The sequence below is a fragment of the Dendropsophus ebraccatus genome, chromosome 6 (genome assembly GCF_027789765.1).
Source record: "Dendropsophus ebraccatus isolate aDenEbr1 chromosome 6, aDenEbr1.pat, whole genome shotgun sequence".
Taxonomy (NCBI): Eukaryota; Metazoa; Chordata; class Amphibia; order Anura; family Hylidae; genus Dendropsophus; species Dendropsophus ebraccatus.
In genome coordinates this window covers 313,189-330,341 of record NC_091459.1, presented here as the reverse complement: position 1 = coordinate 330,341, position 17,153 = coordinate 313,189, and the positions used below count along the sequence as shown (strand labels likewise).

The following is a 17,153-nucleotide window of genomic DNA, read 5'->3' as shown; positions in this document are numbered from 1 at the left end:
TTCTTGGGGCCCACCAGGGGAAATCCTTCTTGGGGCCCACCAGGGGAAATCCTTCTTGGGGCCCACCAGGGGAAATCCTTCTTGGGGCCCACCAGGGGAAATCCTTCTTGGGGCCCACCAGGGGAAATCCTTCTTGGGGCCCACCAGGGGAAATCCTTCTTGGGGCCCACCAGGGGAAATCCTTCTTGGGGCCCACCAGGGGAAATCCTTCTTGGGGCCCACCAGGGGAAATCCTTCTTGGGGCCCACCAGGGGAAATCCTTCTTGGGGCCCACCCTTCAGCCACTATACTTATCTATGGTCACAATAATAAGGGTACATTAACACGGCCAGATATGGGGCTGCAAACCATTGCTAATCAGCAGGGCAGGAATACACAGATGTGCGGCCGACAGCGATGATTATTACAGACGCACAAAACATCAAATCAGCCGACTATGGGGCGTTTGCTTGTCAGCTGATCTCTGGCGCTGTTACATGGGGCTTCCTAGGAGCGTTTGTTACCTATAATTGGCCGGTGTAATTGGCTATAAGACAGGTTTATTTGCATGATAACGCTGTATACTTAGATACATAGGTCATACAGCCACCAAGAACACCAGGATATAAAGAGCAAATATCCCCATACACATTACCGCCATACTGTTACTGACCAGATCCTGTATACTGAGAGTGATATTACAATAATACCAGTATATAGGAGGGAAATATTATCACCATACATATTACCGCCATACTGCTACTGACCAGATCCTGTATACTGAGAGTGATATTACAATAATACTAGTATATAGGAAATATTATCCCCACACATATTACCGCCATACTGTTACTGACCAGATCCTGTATACCAAGACTGATATTACCAATAATACCATTATATAGGAGGGAAATATTATCACCATACATATTACCGCCATACTGTTACTGACCAGATCCTGTATACTGAGAGTGATATTACCAATAATACCAGTATATAGGAGGGAAATATTATCACCATACATATTACCGCCATACTATTACTGACCAGATCCTGTATACTGAGAGTGATATTACCAATAATACCAGTATATAGGAAATATTATCCCCACACATATTACCGCCATACTGTTACTGACCAGATCCTGTATACCAAGACTGATATTACCAATAATACCATTATATAGGAGGGAAATATTATCACCATACATATTACCGCCATACTGTTACTGACCAAATCCTGTCTACCAATATTACCAATAATACCAGTATACAAGGGGGAAATATTACCGCCACACCACAACCAATACCATCACTATATTGTTACTGGCCAAATCCAGTATACTAAGACCAATAAAACACAGTACCGGATTACAAGCAACAAATACCACCACATACTGACTAACACCATCACCACATTACTGACTAACACCGCCACATTACTGACTAACACCACCACATACTGACTAACACCACCACATACTAACACCACCACTGCTACTGACTAACAGCACCACGTTACTGACTAACACCACCGCTGCTACTGAATAATCCACTGTACACAGATCACCATCACCTCATACAGTCATATAGAGGTGGATGCAGCTGTACACAGGTTCTGTACACCATATACATTACAGTGCAAATATATCAGGTAACTCACAGGGGACGTCTTCTCTGATCGGAGTTCTTCCATTTTTATCTTCTTCTCCATCTGCCCTGGGTCATTATGAGAACTTCTATGAGCCACGAATCCACAGAATCTGCCAGAGAAATATATTCGGCTCCTCTCTGTCACCATCCTCATCTCTATACACACTGCACATCTGTATTGGCCCCTTTACACCCTCATTTAGTGGGCAGCCCTGACACTATGTATGTATTAGAGATGAGCGAACCGGGTTCGAGTTCCAGTCCATCCGAACCCAAACTCTCGGTATTTGATTAGCGGGGGCTGCTGAACTTGGATAAAGCTCTAAGGTTGTCTGGAAAACATGGATATAGCCAATGACTATATCCATGTTTTCCACATAGTCTTAGGGCTTTATCCAACTTCAGCAGGAACCGCTAATCAAATGCCGAACGTTCGGGTTCGGATGGACTCAAGCATGCTCCATAAATGGCACCCCATATTGTCCAACCCCCATATAGGTACCCCCCCCTATGTTGTCCATCCCCATATATATAGCCCCCTCATGTTGTCCATCCCCTATAGCCCCCTCATGTTGTCCATTCCCCCCATATAGCCCCCCTCATGTTGTCCATCTCCCCCCATATAGCCAGCCCCCCTCATGTTGTCCATCTCCCCCCATAGCCAGCCCCCCTCCATGTTGTCCATCTCCCCCCATAGCCAGCCCCCCTCCATGTTGTCCATCTCCCCCCATAGCCAGCCCCCTCCATGTTGTCCATCTCCCCCATAGCCAGCCCCCTCCATGTTGTCCATCTCCCCCATAGCCAGCCCCCCCATGTTGTCCATCTCCCCCATAGCCAGCCCCCCCCTCCATGCTGTCCATCTTCCCCCTTATGATAAAAAAACAAAAAAACAAAACCCAACTCACCTGTCACCACGCTCCCTCGTCGGTCGCGCGTCTCTTCTCCTCTCTTCCCAGACAGATGAGCAGCTCCTGGTCCCGGGCAGCACCAACACTCAGCTCGCGCACGCCGCAGCGGCTGGGACTTCCGGTATGCGCTACGTGAACCGGAAGTCCTAGCTGCCGGACCGCGCACAGAGCTCAGTGGTGATGACGCTGCCGGGACCAGCAGCTGCTCATCTGTCCGGGCGGCGTCTTCACCGGCATACTTGTGATCGCAAGCAAGACGCTGCTTGCGGTCACAAGCGTGATTGACAGGGCGGGAAGCCTATGGCTTCTCGCCCTGTCATCGGGAACACTGCTTGATTTAACTGGCAGCGATCGTTGCGATCGCTTGCAGTTAAAAGGGAAGGTGCGGGCCGGCAATCGGAGGCTGAGTGGGCCCCCCAGGAGCACGGGGGCCCCAGCTGCGTGTTCCCTGCTCGGGGCCCACCGGGGGTTTCCCCAGTCCCTCGGTGTCCCAGTCCGACACTATATATGTAACCCATGTATCTTCATGTATCAGGACTTGAGAAAGAGGTTTAACCTAGAAACGCGTTGTCCATATTAAATGTAGTTTTAAACTACCTACTACTACTCCTATCATTTACTCTGCATCAGTACCTCTACAGCTTGCTGTACCAGCGCCTATACACCCGAATCCTCGCTACTTGTGGACCTCTACTGGTATTACCTGCTTCATTCACAGTCTGCTCCGGGGAACCGGAGAGTCGGGAAGGCAGCGGACAGCTTAATTTACTTGCGCCCAGCGGTGCCGTGCTCGTAGCACGACCGCACCAGGTGAGTGTACGATTTTCTCACCACCTATACCTCCTCTTTGCCAGTTTGCTGAGGACTGGGGGACAGGTTCAGGGAGTGGGCTGCTGAGGATTGGGGGAAAGGTCCAGGGAGTGGACTGCTGAGGATTGGGGGAAAGGTCCAGGGAGTGGACTGCTGAGGATTGGGGGAAAGGTCCAGGGAGTGGACTGCTGAGGACTGGGGGAAAGGTCCAGGAAGTGGACTGCTGAGAACTGGGGGAAAGGTCCAGGGAGCGGACTGCTGAGGACTGGGGGAAAGGTACAGGGAGTGGACTGCTGAGGACTGGGGGAAAGGTCCAGGTAGCGGGCTGCTGAGGACTGGGGGAAAGGTCCAGGGAGTGGACTGCTGTGGACTGGGGGAAAGGTCCAGGGAGCGGACTGCTGAGGACTGGGGGAAAGGTCCAGGGAGTGGACTGCTGAGGACTGGGGGAAAGGTCCAGGGAGTGGACTGCTGAGGACTGGGGGAAAGTCATTATCTCTGATGAATCCCCTTTCCGATTGTTTGGGACATCTGGAAAACAGCTTATTGGGAGAAGACGAGGTGAGCGCTACCACCAGTCTTGTCTCATGCCGACTGTACCCGACATCCTGAAACCATTCATGTGTGGGGTTGCTTCTCAGCCAAGGGAATCGGCTCTCTCACAGTCTTGCCTAAAAACACGGCCATGAATAAAGAATGGGACCAGAATGTCCTCCAAGAGCAACTTCTCCCAACCGTCCAAGAGCAGTTTGGCCACCAACAATGCCTTTTTCAGCTTAAAGCAAAGGTGATAACTATACAAGAGAGACCAGCTAACATTGTTTCAGTGATTGCTCCATTAACACAGGTGTGGGTGTTGGTGAGGACAGGGCTGGAGATCAATCTGTCATGATTAAGTAAGAATGACACCACTGGACACTTTAAAAGGAGGCTGGTGCTTGGCATCATTGTTTCTCTTCTGTTAACCATAGTTATCTCTAAAGAAACACATGCAGTCATCATTGCACTGCACAAAAATGGCCAAACAGGGAAGAGTATCGCAGCTAGAAAGATTGCACCTCAGTCACCAATCTATCGCATCATCAAGAACTTCAAGGAGAGAGGTTCCATTGTTGCCAAAAAAGGCTCCAGGGCGCCCAAGAAAGACCAGCAAGCACCAGGACCGTCTCTTAAAAGTGTGGTCAGCTGCGGGATGGGGCTACCAGCAGTGCAGAGCTTGCTGAGGAATGGCAGCAGGCAGGTGTGAGGGAATCTGCACTGTGCACTGTGAGACTGCAGAGACTCTTGGAGCAAGGCCTGGTCTCATGGAGGGCAGCAAAGAAGCCACTTCTCTCCAGAACAACATCAGGGACAGACTGATATTCTGCAAAAGGTCCAGAGAGTGGACTGCTGAGGACTGGGGGAAAGGTCCAGGGAGTGGACTGCTGAGGACTGGGGGAAAGGTCCAGGGAGTGGACTGCTGAGGACTGGGGGAAAGGTGCAGGGAGCAGACTGCTCAGGATTGGGGTAAAGGTCCAGGGAGGGGACTGCTGAGGACTGGGGGAAAGGTCCAGGGAGTGGACTGCTGAGAACTGGGGGAAAGGTCCAGGGAGTGGACTGCTCAGGATTGGGGGAAAGGTCCAGGGAGTGGACTGCTGAGGATTGGGGGAAAGGTCCAGGGAGTGGACTGCTGAGGACTGGGGGAAAGGTCCAGGGAGCGGACTGCTGAGGACTGGGGGAAAGGTCCAGGGAGCGGACTGCTGAGAACTGGGGGAAAGGTCCAGGGAGTGGACTGCTGAGGACTGGGGGAAAGGTACAGGGAGTGGACTGCTGAGGACTTGGGGAAAGGTCCAGGGAGCGGGCTGCTGAGGACTGGGGGAAAGGTCCAGGGAGGGGACTGCTGAGGACTGGAGGAAAGGTCCTGGGAGTGGACTGCTGAGGACTGGGGGAAAGGTCCAGGGAGTGGACTGCTGAGGACTGGGGGAAAGGTCCAGGGAGTGGACTGCTGAGGACTGGGGGAAAGGTCCAGGGAGTGGACTGCTGGGGACTGGGGGAAAGTTCCAGGGAGTGGACTGCTGAGGACTGGGGGAAAGGTCCAGGGAGTGGACTGCTGAGGACCGGGGGAAAGTCATTGTCTCTGATGAATCCCCTTTCCGATTGTTTGGGACATCTGGAAAACAGCTTATTGGGAGAAGACGAGGTGAGCGCTACCACCAGTCTTGTCTCATGCCGACTGTACCCGGCATCCTGAAACCATTCATGTGTGGGGGTGCTGCTCAGCCAAGGGAATCGGCTCTCTCACAGTCTTGCCTAAAAACACGGCCATGAATAAAGAACGGGACCACAACGTCCTCCAAGAGCAACTTCTCCCAACCGTCCAAGAGCAGTTTGGCCACCAACAATGCCTCTTCCAGCTTAAAGCAAAGGTGATAACTATACAAGAGAGAAAGGAGTTGTGTCGGTTCAACTGCTATTTAACTTGACGAGGTTAACCTTATAATCCTATACCCAAGGAGTGAATACAAGTAAACAAAAAGAGCTATGAAGGTGCTCTAGTCAAGTTTAGTTTTGTTAATATAAATGAATGAATTTTATGTTGAATATTTAAAAGTAGCAAACATATATATAAAAATATCACAATAGTGGTGAACAATAGATAAATTATAGATCAATTCATTAAAAGAGAAATACAATTCTGTTCATTGAAAGTAGAATATAGAAATATAAAAATGTCTAAGTAAAAATCATAAGATCAACAAAGGAATTTAATATAAGTTAATAACAGATGTTTGGGACGCAGTAAAGTCAAGATAACAAGATCGTGATTCCAGTCTTGTGGCACAAAAACGATCTAGAATTCGGCTATTGGAATAATGTTCATGTTAATTAGCAGCCATGATTTCCATGGTTAATAATAATAACCAGACTTGTATATTGCTGGTGATTAGAAGCAGAGCTGTAAACTGTTAGTGTTTGAGTCTATAGTATCGTGCTGTAGTTTAGTTGTATAGTGGATCCGGTTATTGCTTCACTCAACTCTGTTGAAATGTGATCCTGCTTGTCACTTATCAGTTATAACAAATAGGCTCATTAAGATGTCAATAAGCATCAAAGGCAGGTGGTGTTAGTGTTGGTGATGTTGGTGTTGGTGTTGGTGATGTTAGTGTTAGTGGTGTTGTTGGTGTTGTTGTTAGTGTTGTTGTTGGTGTTGGTTTTAGTGTTGGTTTTAGTGTTGGTTTTAGTGTTGGTTTTAGTGTTGGTTTTAGTGTTGGTGTTGTTGGTGTTGTTGATGTTAGTGTTAGTGTTGGTGATGTTCGTGTTAGTGGTGTTGTTGGTGTTGTTGTTAGTGTTGTTGTTAGTGTTGGTTTTAGTGTTGGTGTTGTTGTTGTTAGTGTCGGTGTTGTTAGTGTTGGTTTTAGTGTTGGTGTTGTTAGTGTTGGTGTTGTTAGTGTTGGTGTTGTTAGTGTTGGTGTTGTTAGTGTTGGTTTTAGTGTTGGTGTTGTTGTTGTTAGTGTCGGTGTTGTTAGTGTTAGTGTTACAAGTTAATAGTGCTTGAGACAGTGTGCCGCGCCTCGGTAAGTCAGAGGAGCCGACAATAGAATGATGCAGGACAAATGTTTGTGTTGCTGATTAGAGCTGTACAATTGTGTCAGATAAATTCAGTAGTAGTTAGTGGTGTGCGATACCCCTCTCACCGTTCCCGCTGATGGATGTCCCACTGGAGCTGTGTAGCTGGAGCTGTGACCTCCCGTTAAGCGCTGTCCTCTCCTGGCCGCAGCGCTTATTACTGTTGGTTTAAATAGAGTTGGACCTCTGCGCTTGTGTAGTAGGCAATGTTGCCCGCGGGACCTCGTGGATGTTTTAGGTGCCAAATTTGAATTTCAGTCAGTGGGTTCCGGTGTTTGGTAAAGTTTTTTAAAGCATATTTAGCATATGAATATGCATTAGGAGAGTCGTATAAATGAGCTGAACGCGTTTCGATACTTTCTTGGTATCTTTTTCAACAGCAAAATGACAAGGTGATAACTAAATGGCTCAGGGAACAAAACATAGAGATTTTGGGTCCATGGCCTGGAAACTCCCCAGATCGTAATCCCATTGGGAACTTGTGGTCAATCATCAAGAGACGGGTGGACAAACAAAAACCAACAAATTCTGACAAAATGCAAGCATTGATTGTGCAAGAATGGACGGCTATCAGTCAGGATTTGGTCCAGAAGGTGATGAGAATTGCAGAGGTCCTGAAGAAGAAGGGACAACACTGCAAATATTATAGACTTGCTGCAGTAACTCAGTCTACCTGTCAGTATAAGCTTCTGTTACTCCTAATATGATTCCAATTATATTTCTATATGTGATAAAAACATCTGAGAAACACACAGAAAAACCAGAGGGCAGAGGATCATGGGAGAATAGGAGATTTGTGTCATTCTCAAAACTTTTGGCCATGGCTGTAAAATAGAATCAACCACAGCTCATTCTACAAGATACAGAAAGTTATAAAACCCAGAATAGTTTTATATGAACCATAAATCTTATTCCCTTTTGTTTCTTACAGTCCGGCTGTGATAACCGATGACGTTCTCCCGGTTTGTTTACCGCCCCATAACTATGTGGTACCCGATAAGTCTGAATGTTATGTAACAGGATGGGGAGAGACTAAAGGTGAATATACTGCATATTATCAGTCACCTGTCATTTACCTGTCAGTCATCTATCCTCAATCATTTACCTGTCAGTCATCTATCATCAATTATTTACCTGTCAGTCATCTATCATCAATCATTTACCTGTCAGTCATCTATCATCAGTCATCAATCATCAGACATCTTTATACCATTGATGTGTACTATATCTACTTGGCAGCTTAACCTGTCATCGCTTTCATGCTGCCTGAACCATGAGTCATGGGGGCGGCCCCAGCAGCTTCTTTCTGCCGCACATTTATAGCGCTGTCCACAGCCGTGGAGCTGTTCATTAGTGATAGGTGATCATGGAGTGCTATACTGTGTGAGATTGCAGATCCGTATTATACTGACGTGTAAGGGGAGCCTGAATGGATATATAGGGGGTAATAGTAATAATAATGGAATAGCAGCAATAAGAATAATATAATATAATAATGTAATAATTTGGAGAGAATCTTAGAGGAACACTGTGGATTCTGGGAATTTCTTAGTGGGGGGAGGCGATTGGCCGGTACAATGGGGTCATCAGGCCTGATTTCTTGTGATACGTCTTTAAAGGCTGAAGTTATTAGTTGTTTTTTAGGATGTCAGATTTGTTCAATATATATTAAAAGACGAGTCAAATCTTTGGCATCAATACATCTTAGGTTCTTCAATTTTTAGTTTTTTTTTCCGAGTGAATTGTGGAGCTTATCACATATTGTACAATCTACCTGCCAGGAACCTTCCTTAGGGTTCATTTACACAAAAGATTATCTGCCAACGATTTGAAGCCAAAGCCAGGAATGGATTTGAAAAGAGGAGAACGCAAAAGAAAAAGACAAACTGATAGGTGCAGCCACAAATTAATCCAAAAATATCAACTTTATTTGACAGGAATTCATCCTTTACATAAAGCGAGACACACAATTTAAAAACATAAAAAAAACACCCACAAGGCTGAGAATGTACAAAGAAGCAGATAGAATAAACTGACTCCACACCGGAGAACGACCTCGGTAATCTTATGGGATCCACAATATAGAAAAAAATCTTTTGTTGTAAATGTCTGTAAGGATCTTGAAGCTTTGTCCTACTTGTTCCTAATAAAGTGCAAATGCAGAATGGCCTCACTGTATTAGTATAGCAATAATATAAACCATCATTATATGTATCAGTATATACCCAAACCAAGAAATAAAGTGCTAATCCGCATTACAGACCAACTGAAATATCAATACATAATGTGACCCCCCCCCCCCCCCCCCCTACAATAATATAGAAAACCTAGTAAAAAAAAAAACAGCAAGGAAATAGACAAAAGGACCCTAATAGCAGCAGATGGAACCTAATGATATAAAAGGTATCACCAAGGATCCTGGGGGCTTCTCCGGACCAAACCCGCAGCGGATCCTCACTCCTGAATGGTGACTTGAGATTTCATTTCTTTTTCTTAGGCGTCACCACTGCAGTTGGTCTGTAATGCGGATTAGCACTTTATTTCTTGGTTTATGGATATACATATAATGATGGTATAAATGATTGGTATATATTAGCACTTTATTTCTTGGTTTGGGTATACAGTGGTACCTTGGTTTAAGAGTAACTTGGTTTAAGAGCGTTTTGCAAGAAGAGCTCACAGTTTTTCAAAATTGTGACTTGGTTTAAGAGCATTGCTTTGGTTTAAGAGCTCCTGGTATTGGGTGGGAGCGTAAGTGGGGGAGGGGCATGGCCTGCATAGCGGGGTCTGCAGCACAGTACTCTGACCCAGAAAGTCTCTCTCACCTTCCAATTTATAGCAGATCCACTTCAGGCTGGGGCTTGCATCAGGGGACAGGACTGTGGGGGGTAATCTCTTTTTATAGCTTTAACCCCTCTCTCCCCGGACAGAGAATGCTGCATGTATGTGTCCACATCTGCCCTGCTCATTCCTTCATGCTCCCTGCAGTCTCTATCAGTCCTTGTGTTTCCCATCCTGTCCATTCCTGCTATAATGTGCTTGCACTCACACTCAGCTATACACACTGCTGCTATAATGTGCTTGCACTCACACTCAGCTATACACACTGCTGCTATAATGTGCTTGCACTCACACTCAACCAATTGTCTACATTTCAATGATTTCTTATGGGAAAATTTGCTTTGGTATAAGAGTGGATTTGGATTACAAGCACGGTCCCGGAACGAATTAATCTTGTAATCCAAGGCACCACTGTATACTGATACATATAAATGATTGCTATACTAATACAGTAAGGCCATTCTGCATTTGCACTTTTTTTTTTTTAACTCATTTTATTGGTGCATAAAATCAGAGAATCATGACATAACATACGCCCATAAATGCAAATAGATGCCAACATGGCATAGTGCTTAACAAAGTAGTGCTTAGACATAGCAAACAGAGCGTGCATCTCAGACAGTGTTGTAGTGCTCCATAACATCACGTATCACAGGCTCTCCTCATCTCAAAGATTATGGATAATGCGAGCCAGGACACCATAATCAGATCTCCTTATTGTAAAGTAGGGATGGAGGATGTAGGCAGGGCTGTCAAGGGGGACTGTGTCCATCCCTCCCACACTCTATAATATTTGTTCAGGCACTTTCTGTGTTTGTACACGACCTTTTCATATGGTACGATTTTGTTTACTAAAGATTTCCATAATTCTATAGAGGGAGGCCTCGAGTCGATCCATGTCATAGCAATAGCTTTTCTGGCCATAAAGAGGGTTTCACGTAAGAGAATTTTATGATAATGGTCCCGCTCCTCCTCGTCAAGCAGGCCAAATAGGCAAACCGGTTGGGAGTATTTGTATTACCGAATCCCAAAATTGGGATAAGGTGGGGCAGGCCCACACCATATGCCAGAAATCAGCTTGAGAATGAGAGCATTTCGGACAGGAGGGTGAAGGAATGTGACCCATATGCCGAGATGTACAGGAGTAATGTACGCCTGATGGATAATATACAGTTGAATAAGTTTGTTTATGGCCGGGGACACCGACCTGTGGGAATCTAGGATCGACTCAATGTCCTCCTAATCTAAACCAGGAATTAGGGTTTTCCACTTAAGCACGGCTGGTAGGGGAGTATGTGATATAGATGCTGTTATAAGGCAGGAGTATAGGGAGGATATCAAGCCACCTGGGCCCTGTGATCTAATTATACCTATAAGTGGATAGGAAGATAGGGAGGCGGCCGGGTTGGTGATCTGTGCGTTGAGCGCATGACGCAATTGTAAAAATCTATAAAAATGGGATTGGGAGAGACCGAAGGTATCCCTAATAGATGCAAAATCCCTTAAAGTGCCATCATTGTAGAGGTCAGAGATGTAATGAACACCATTCTGGGCCCAATATGAGGCATGGTCTAGAGTAAGTAAATGTGGGAAGGCCTGATTGTCCCAAAGAGGAGATTCAGTAGGTATTAAATTAAAGTCCATAAGGGATTTGGAAACCGTCCAAACTTTCCTTGCCACCTTATGAGCCGGCAGTAGTCTGGCATGCGGAGGAGGTGGAGAATGTAAAAGAGACCAGAGCGACAGCTGGCCAAGAAAGTCTTGTAAATGGACTTCAGGTGTGTCTCTGGGCAACGCCAACGTCCAGGGTCCGAGAAACTTAAGTTGGCCCGCCAAATAATATAAGTAAAAGTTAGGTAGCGCTAGACCCGCGCTATCATTAGGTCTCTGTAGTTTTTCTAATGTCGGCTTAGGCCGTGCTGTCCCCCAAATATACTTCCTCACTATGGAATCTAGTTCAGCAAAAAATACTTTAGCAATAGGGACATATACATGCTGAAGAACATAGAGGCATTTGGGAAGTGCCACCATTTTCACCAGGTTCACCCGACCAGCCACGGATAGAGAGAGGGCAGACCACACTTTAAATTTTTCTCTAAAAAGGCCAAGAAGAGGCTCCACATTGAGCGCAAGGACCTGTGCCACCCGACTAGATATGATTATACCCAAGTATTTGAAGCTGTCTACTACTTTCAGGCTCTCTACAGTCGTGTGAAGGAGGGGACGTCTTGTAGAGCTTAAGTAGTGCAAGGCTGATTTGCCCCAGTTGATCCGCAGACCGGAGTATTGGCCAAAGTCATCTATAAGCTGTACAGCTCTGGGGAGTGACACGTCTGGGTTAGACAGGTATAAAATCTTATCGTCGGCATAAAGCCCAATTTTGTCCTCTCCAGCCGAATGGGGTACACCTTGGACTATAGTGTCAGATCTTATTATTGCTGCCAGAGGATCAATAGAAATAATAAATAATAAGGGGGAGAGGGGGCATCCTTGACGGGTGCCTCTCTGCAGAAGAAAGGGGAGGGACACCAGTCCGTTAGTCGCTATGGCGGCCTTAGGGCTCTTATAGAGAAGGGAGATCTAGGTGATAAAATTGGGACCAAATCCCATGCGCCTCAAAACTGCCACAAAGAAGGGGATTTCGACAGAATCAAAGGCCTTGGCCGCATCAAGTGAGGCCAAGGCCCAATCCCTATCCTCCGCCGTACCCCTCTGAACGATCACTTGAGTCCTCCTAATGTTGTCGGAGGTGCTCCGACCTGGGACAAATCCCGACTGATCTTTATGGATCAGTAGGGAAATGACCTTGTTCAGGCGGTTGGCAAGTAGTTTGGTTAGGATTTTGTAGTCCAAATTTAAAAGTGAGAGCGGGCGGTAGGAGCCACAATCCAGTGGGTTCTTATCAGGTTTCAGAAGTTGTATCACCTGGGCCTCGTAAAAGGAAGTTGGAAGAGAGCCTGATTCAAAGGAGGCATTCAAAACTTCTAGTAGGGACGGCAAGAGCAATGTATGATATTGCTTATATAACTCAATAGGGAACCCGTCGGGGCCTGATGCTTTCCCATTGGCCAGAGAGGACATAGTGTCAGTTAGTTCGTCCAGTGTGAAAGGGGAGTCCAGGTAAGTCAGAAAATCTGAAGTTAAGATAGGTAGAGAGATTTGTTGTAAGTACTGTAGGTGTCAATGTCAGATGGGGATTAAGTCAGGGTAGTAGAGTATAAGTGCTGATAGAAGTCAGAGAAGGTAGTTAATATGTCTGTACTATCTGTCAGGCGGACGCCCTGCGCATTCTGGATCTGGATCACCGCAGGGGAAGCAGTGTTTTGGTGGATGGGGTAGGCCAGGAGGCTACTGGACTGGTTCCAGTGCTCAAAAAATTTCTGGTTTGTGAAAAATACCCTACGTCTGGCTTTTTCATATAACACTTCCATGTGCTGTCTCCCCGTCCGTAACCAGGCCTCCTTCCCTGCATCAGTAGGCCAGGCAATAAATTGTACCTCAAGGCGGGCACAGGTCGCAGCCAAGTCATCCTTAATCCTAGTTGTTTCTCTTTTTATATGGGTAATGGCCGCCTGCACACACCCCCTCAAGTATGCCTTCAGCGCTTCCCAATAGACGCCATGGATCGTGATTGGAGCATGTGCCCTCAGAAAAGTCCCCAGCTGCTCAGGAATCCTATCCTGCTCCCCAAACTGAGAGAGCCAGAATGGATGTATATTACGACATCCACCGTGTCCACTGGGAAGAGAGAAGTTAAAGATGGCTAGTATAGCTGAGTGATCTGAAACCACCCGTTGAACATGTGATATTTGTGACAGCAAGCCTTAGAATTCCCAAACACATAGTCAATTCTAGACATAGTGTCTCTTCCCGGGGTATAACATGTATATTCCAGAAGTTGAGGATGTGTGTGGCGCCACAAGTCCACCCACCCCACCTCCCCCATCAGACGGGCCAATGGTGTGTTGGAGTGTGCCCTTGGGAGGGCGGGCGGTGCATAAAATTTGTCCTGCGTAACATTCATCAGGGAGTTAAAGTCACCCATACATATTACACTCGCTTGGGGATAAGAAGCAGCAAAGCGTATGGCTTCGTGCAATATAGTTAGAGACTCTGTAGGTGGCTTATAGATGCCCAGAAGCACCACAGGAACATGTTCCAAGGTACCCTGGACAAATACCGCTCTGCCCTCCGCATCCACATACGAGGCACCAGGCTCCCATCTCAGGGATTTATGTATCATCAGGGAAACTCCTCGGGAGGAAGCGGTATGGGTAGAGTGCATGGCCCACTGAACCCATGGTTTGGATATGTATGACAATGAGGACGGAGTTAAGTGGGTCTCCTGTAGGCAAATTATATGCAGGCTGTCTCTGTGTATAGGAGAAAGTGAGAGCCCGTTTGTGGGGGTTACCCAAACCCCTAACATTGAGGGACAATGTACGTACTGACATAAAGAAACACCTGTATATTAATATGTCAGAGCACTAAACTAAAACAAAAAACAACAACCTGTAACTAGAACTAAACGTGGTAAAGTACACGGGGGAGTCTGGGATGTTGGGAGTCTGGGATGTTGGTCTCACACACTCAGACTTGAAAGAGTGTCACTCAGCAGGCAACTGCAATTGGATAGAATAATCATCATAACAGAACATATAACTCGGATTAGGAGGCAGGGGGATTTAACCTAAGTATATGCAAACGATTCACCCTCAAAAGAGGGGGCACAAACGTAACAGGAATTATCTATAATTATAAACGATTATTTACAGCGGTACAAATATGCGCAGGGCACCAAGATGTCCCATGCATCACTGCAAGGCCGAACCTATAACCCAGTGGAAGATCACCCCGAATTGGCTGATGAGCCACGGCAAACAGATTATGACTCTTACAGCCAGTCAGGGTTCTTAGCATTTCCATTCTGAGGGGCACGACAAGCCAGGGTATCTCATATTAGAAGGAGGGGGGGGGGGGGGATGAAGGAGTCGTAAGGAAATATGGGACAGGGATACTGTATAGATGGAGTAGGGGGTCCCGTATACATGTACTGTATAGATGGAGTAGGGGGCCCTGTATACATGTACTGTATAGATGGAGTAGGGGTCCTGTATATACATGTACTGTATAGATGGAGTAGGGGGTCCTGTATATACATGTACTGTATAGATGGAGTAGGGGGTCCTGTATATACATGTACTGTATAGATGGAGTAGGGGGTCCTGTATATACATGTACTGTATAGATGGAGTAGGGGGTCCTGTATATACATGTACTGTATAGATGGAGTAGGGGGCCCTGTATACATGTACTGTATAGATGGAGTAGGGGGCCCTGTATACATGTACTGTATAGATGGAGTAGGGGGTCCCGTATACATGTACTGTATAGATGGAGTAGGGGGCCCTGTATACATGTACTGTATAGATGGAGTAGGGGTCCTGTATATACATGTACTGTATAGATGGAGTAGGGGGTCCTGTATATACATGTACTGTATAGATGTAGTAGGGGGTCCTGTATACATGTACTGTATAGAGGGAGTGGGGGGTCCTGTATACCTGTACTGTATAGATGGAGAAGGGGGCCCTGTATACATGTACTGTATAGATGGAGTAGGGGGTCCTGTATATAAATGTACTGTATAGATGGAGTAGGGGGTCCTGTATATACATGTACTGTATAGATGGAGTAGGGGGTCCTGTATATACATGTACTGTATAGATGGAGTAGGGGGTCCTGTATACCTGTACTGTATAGATGGAGTAGGGGATCTACCAGTTATTACTGTGGATGTTGTGAGGCAGCTTCCCTAGCAACCATTGCTCCCTGTGAAAATGAAAGCAGTAATCCTATTGGTTGCTAAGGCTCCAACTGCCGTGTCTGCTGCAGCTAATTATATCACCTGTGTGTGCAGTGAGGAGATTTTCCCATTCATCTCTATGGGGCGCCTCTCTTTCCCCTCCCCCTCCCCTCCTGTACATCTGGCGGGGACGGGACCTTCGCAATAACCTTCCCGGGCACCCAATGTATCTGTGGGCCAAATTTGGGGTCAAACGGTTCAGGCGTTTGGAAGTCTATAGAGGACAGACAGACAGACAGACTTTCATTTTTATAATATAGATAGATAAAAATTCACAGGCAAGAGTCAGAGAAAATGTATGTACTGGATGTATAGAATTTATTTGTAATTCATTTTTTTTATGAACATGTGATGTTAACTGAAATTGTGCCTAATAAAATATGGTTTTAAAAAATAGTAATAATATAATATAATAATGTAATAATAATACTAATAATAATAATAGTAGTAGTAAGGCTATGTTCACACAACGTCAAAAATAGAGAAAAGGTGGACGATTTAACTGACTGCTATGGTTAATAATAAATAAAATTATAATAATAATACTAATAATAATAATAATGGTGATAATAATAATAATAACCCTAATTATTATTATTATTATTAGACTTCAGCAGCCCATACATAGGTCGGGGTCAGGTCACACAATGTGCACTTTTAGGCTATGTTCACACACAGTAAAATAATACAGCAGTAATTTAGAGAAAAATGTGTGAACAGGTGAAAAAAATGAACTGGACGGCTAGAGATTTTTTTTTATGGAAGTCATTTACTAACCTGAATAACTTCCTGACACCAGATGATATAAATAAATAATTTTTCACTGGAGTTCCCCTTTAAATTCTCTGTCTCCTGTATTAAATTTCTTAGGAATTACATTTTTTTTTAGTATCTACTATCTGAAAAAATGGCGTCTGCTTAATATAAAGGCTGATAATGTGTGTCCTGCTCCCAGGCACTGGGAAAGAAGGGGTCCTCAAAGAAGCCGGCTTCCCTGTGATCGAGAACAAAGTCTGTAACAGCCCCGAATACCTGAACGGTCGCGTCAGCAGCCGGGAGCTCTGTGCCGGGAACATCCAAGGTGGAGTGGACAGCTGTCAGGTAGGAACCATTGCTGTGTAGGAAACATTTATCTCCTGTCACAAACTAACTGCACACTGTCCAAGTACTAAGCCACGGCCGCTGCCCCTCTAAGCCACGGCCGCCGCCCCTCTGAGCCACGGCCGCCGCCCCTCTAAGCCACGGCCACCGCCCCTCTAAGCCACGGCCACCGCCCCTCTAAGCCACAGCCACCGCCCCTCTAAGCCACGGCCGCCACCCCTCTAAGCCACGGCCACTGCCCCTCTGAGGGGCAGCGAAGTCTGACACTCCCACTTGCAGCCCTGAGAATAGTAATATAATAACGGACTATGGCCTTGTTCACACATTGTTTTCTGGTTTTGGTTTAGAGCAGAACCCTGAGGAGCTATAAATCTTTTCATCATAGTTTTTCTC

General features: G+C 46.0%; 1 protein-coding gene across 2 annotated transcripts in view; it reads left to right on the top strand.

Annotated features, from left to right (window-relative positions):
• The window catches only part of PLG (plasminogen), a 169,930-nt gene that overhangs the window by 152,413 nt on the left and 364 nt on the right, over positions 1-17,153 (top strand). For both annotated transcript variants that reach the window (XM_069974368.1, XM_069974369.1), the window contains 2 exons: positions 7,884-7,990; positions 16,615-16,760. In XM_069974368.1, the coding sequence (XP_069830469.1) occupies positions 7,884-7,990; positions 16,615-16,760 (253 nt within the window). The remainder of the gene's footprint in view (positions 1-7,883; positions 7,991-16,614; positions 16,761-17,153) is intronic.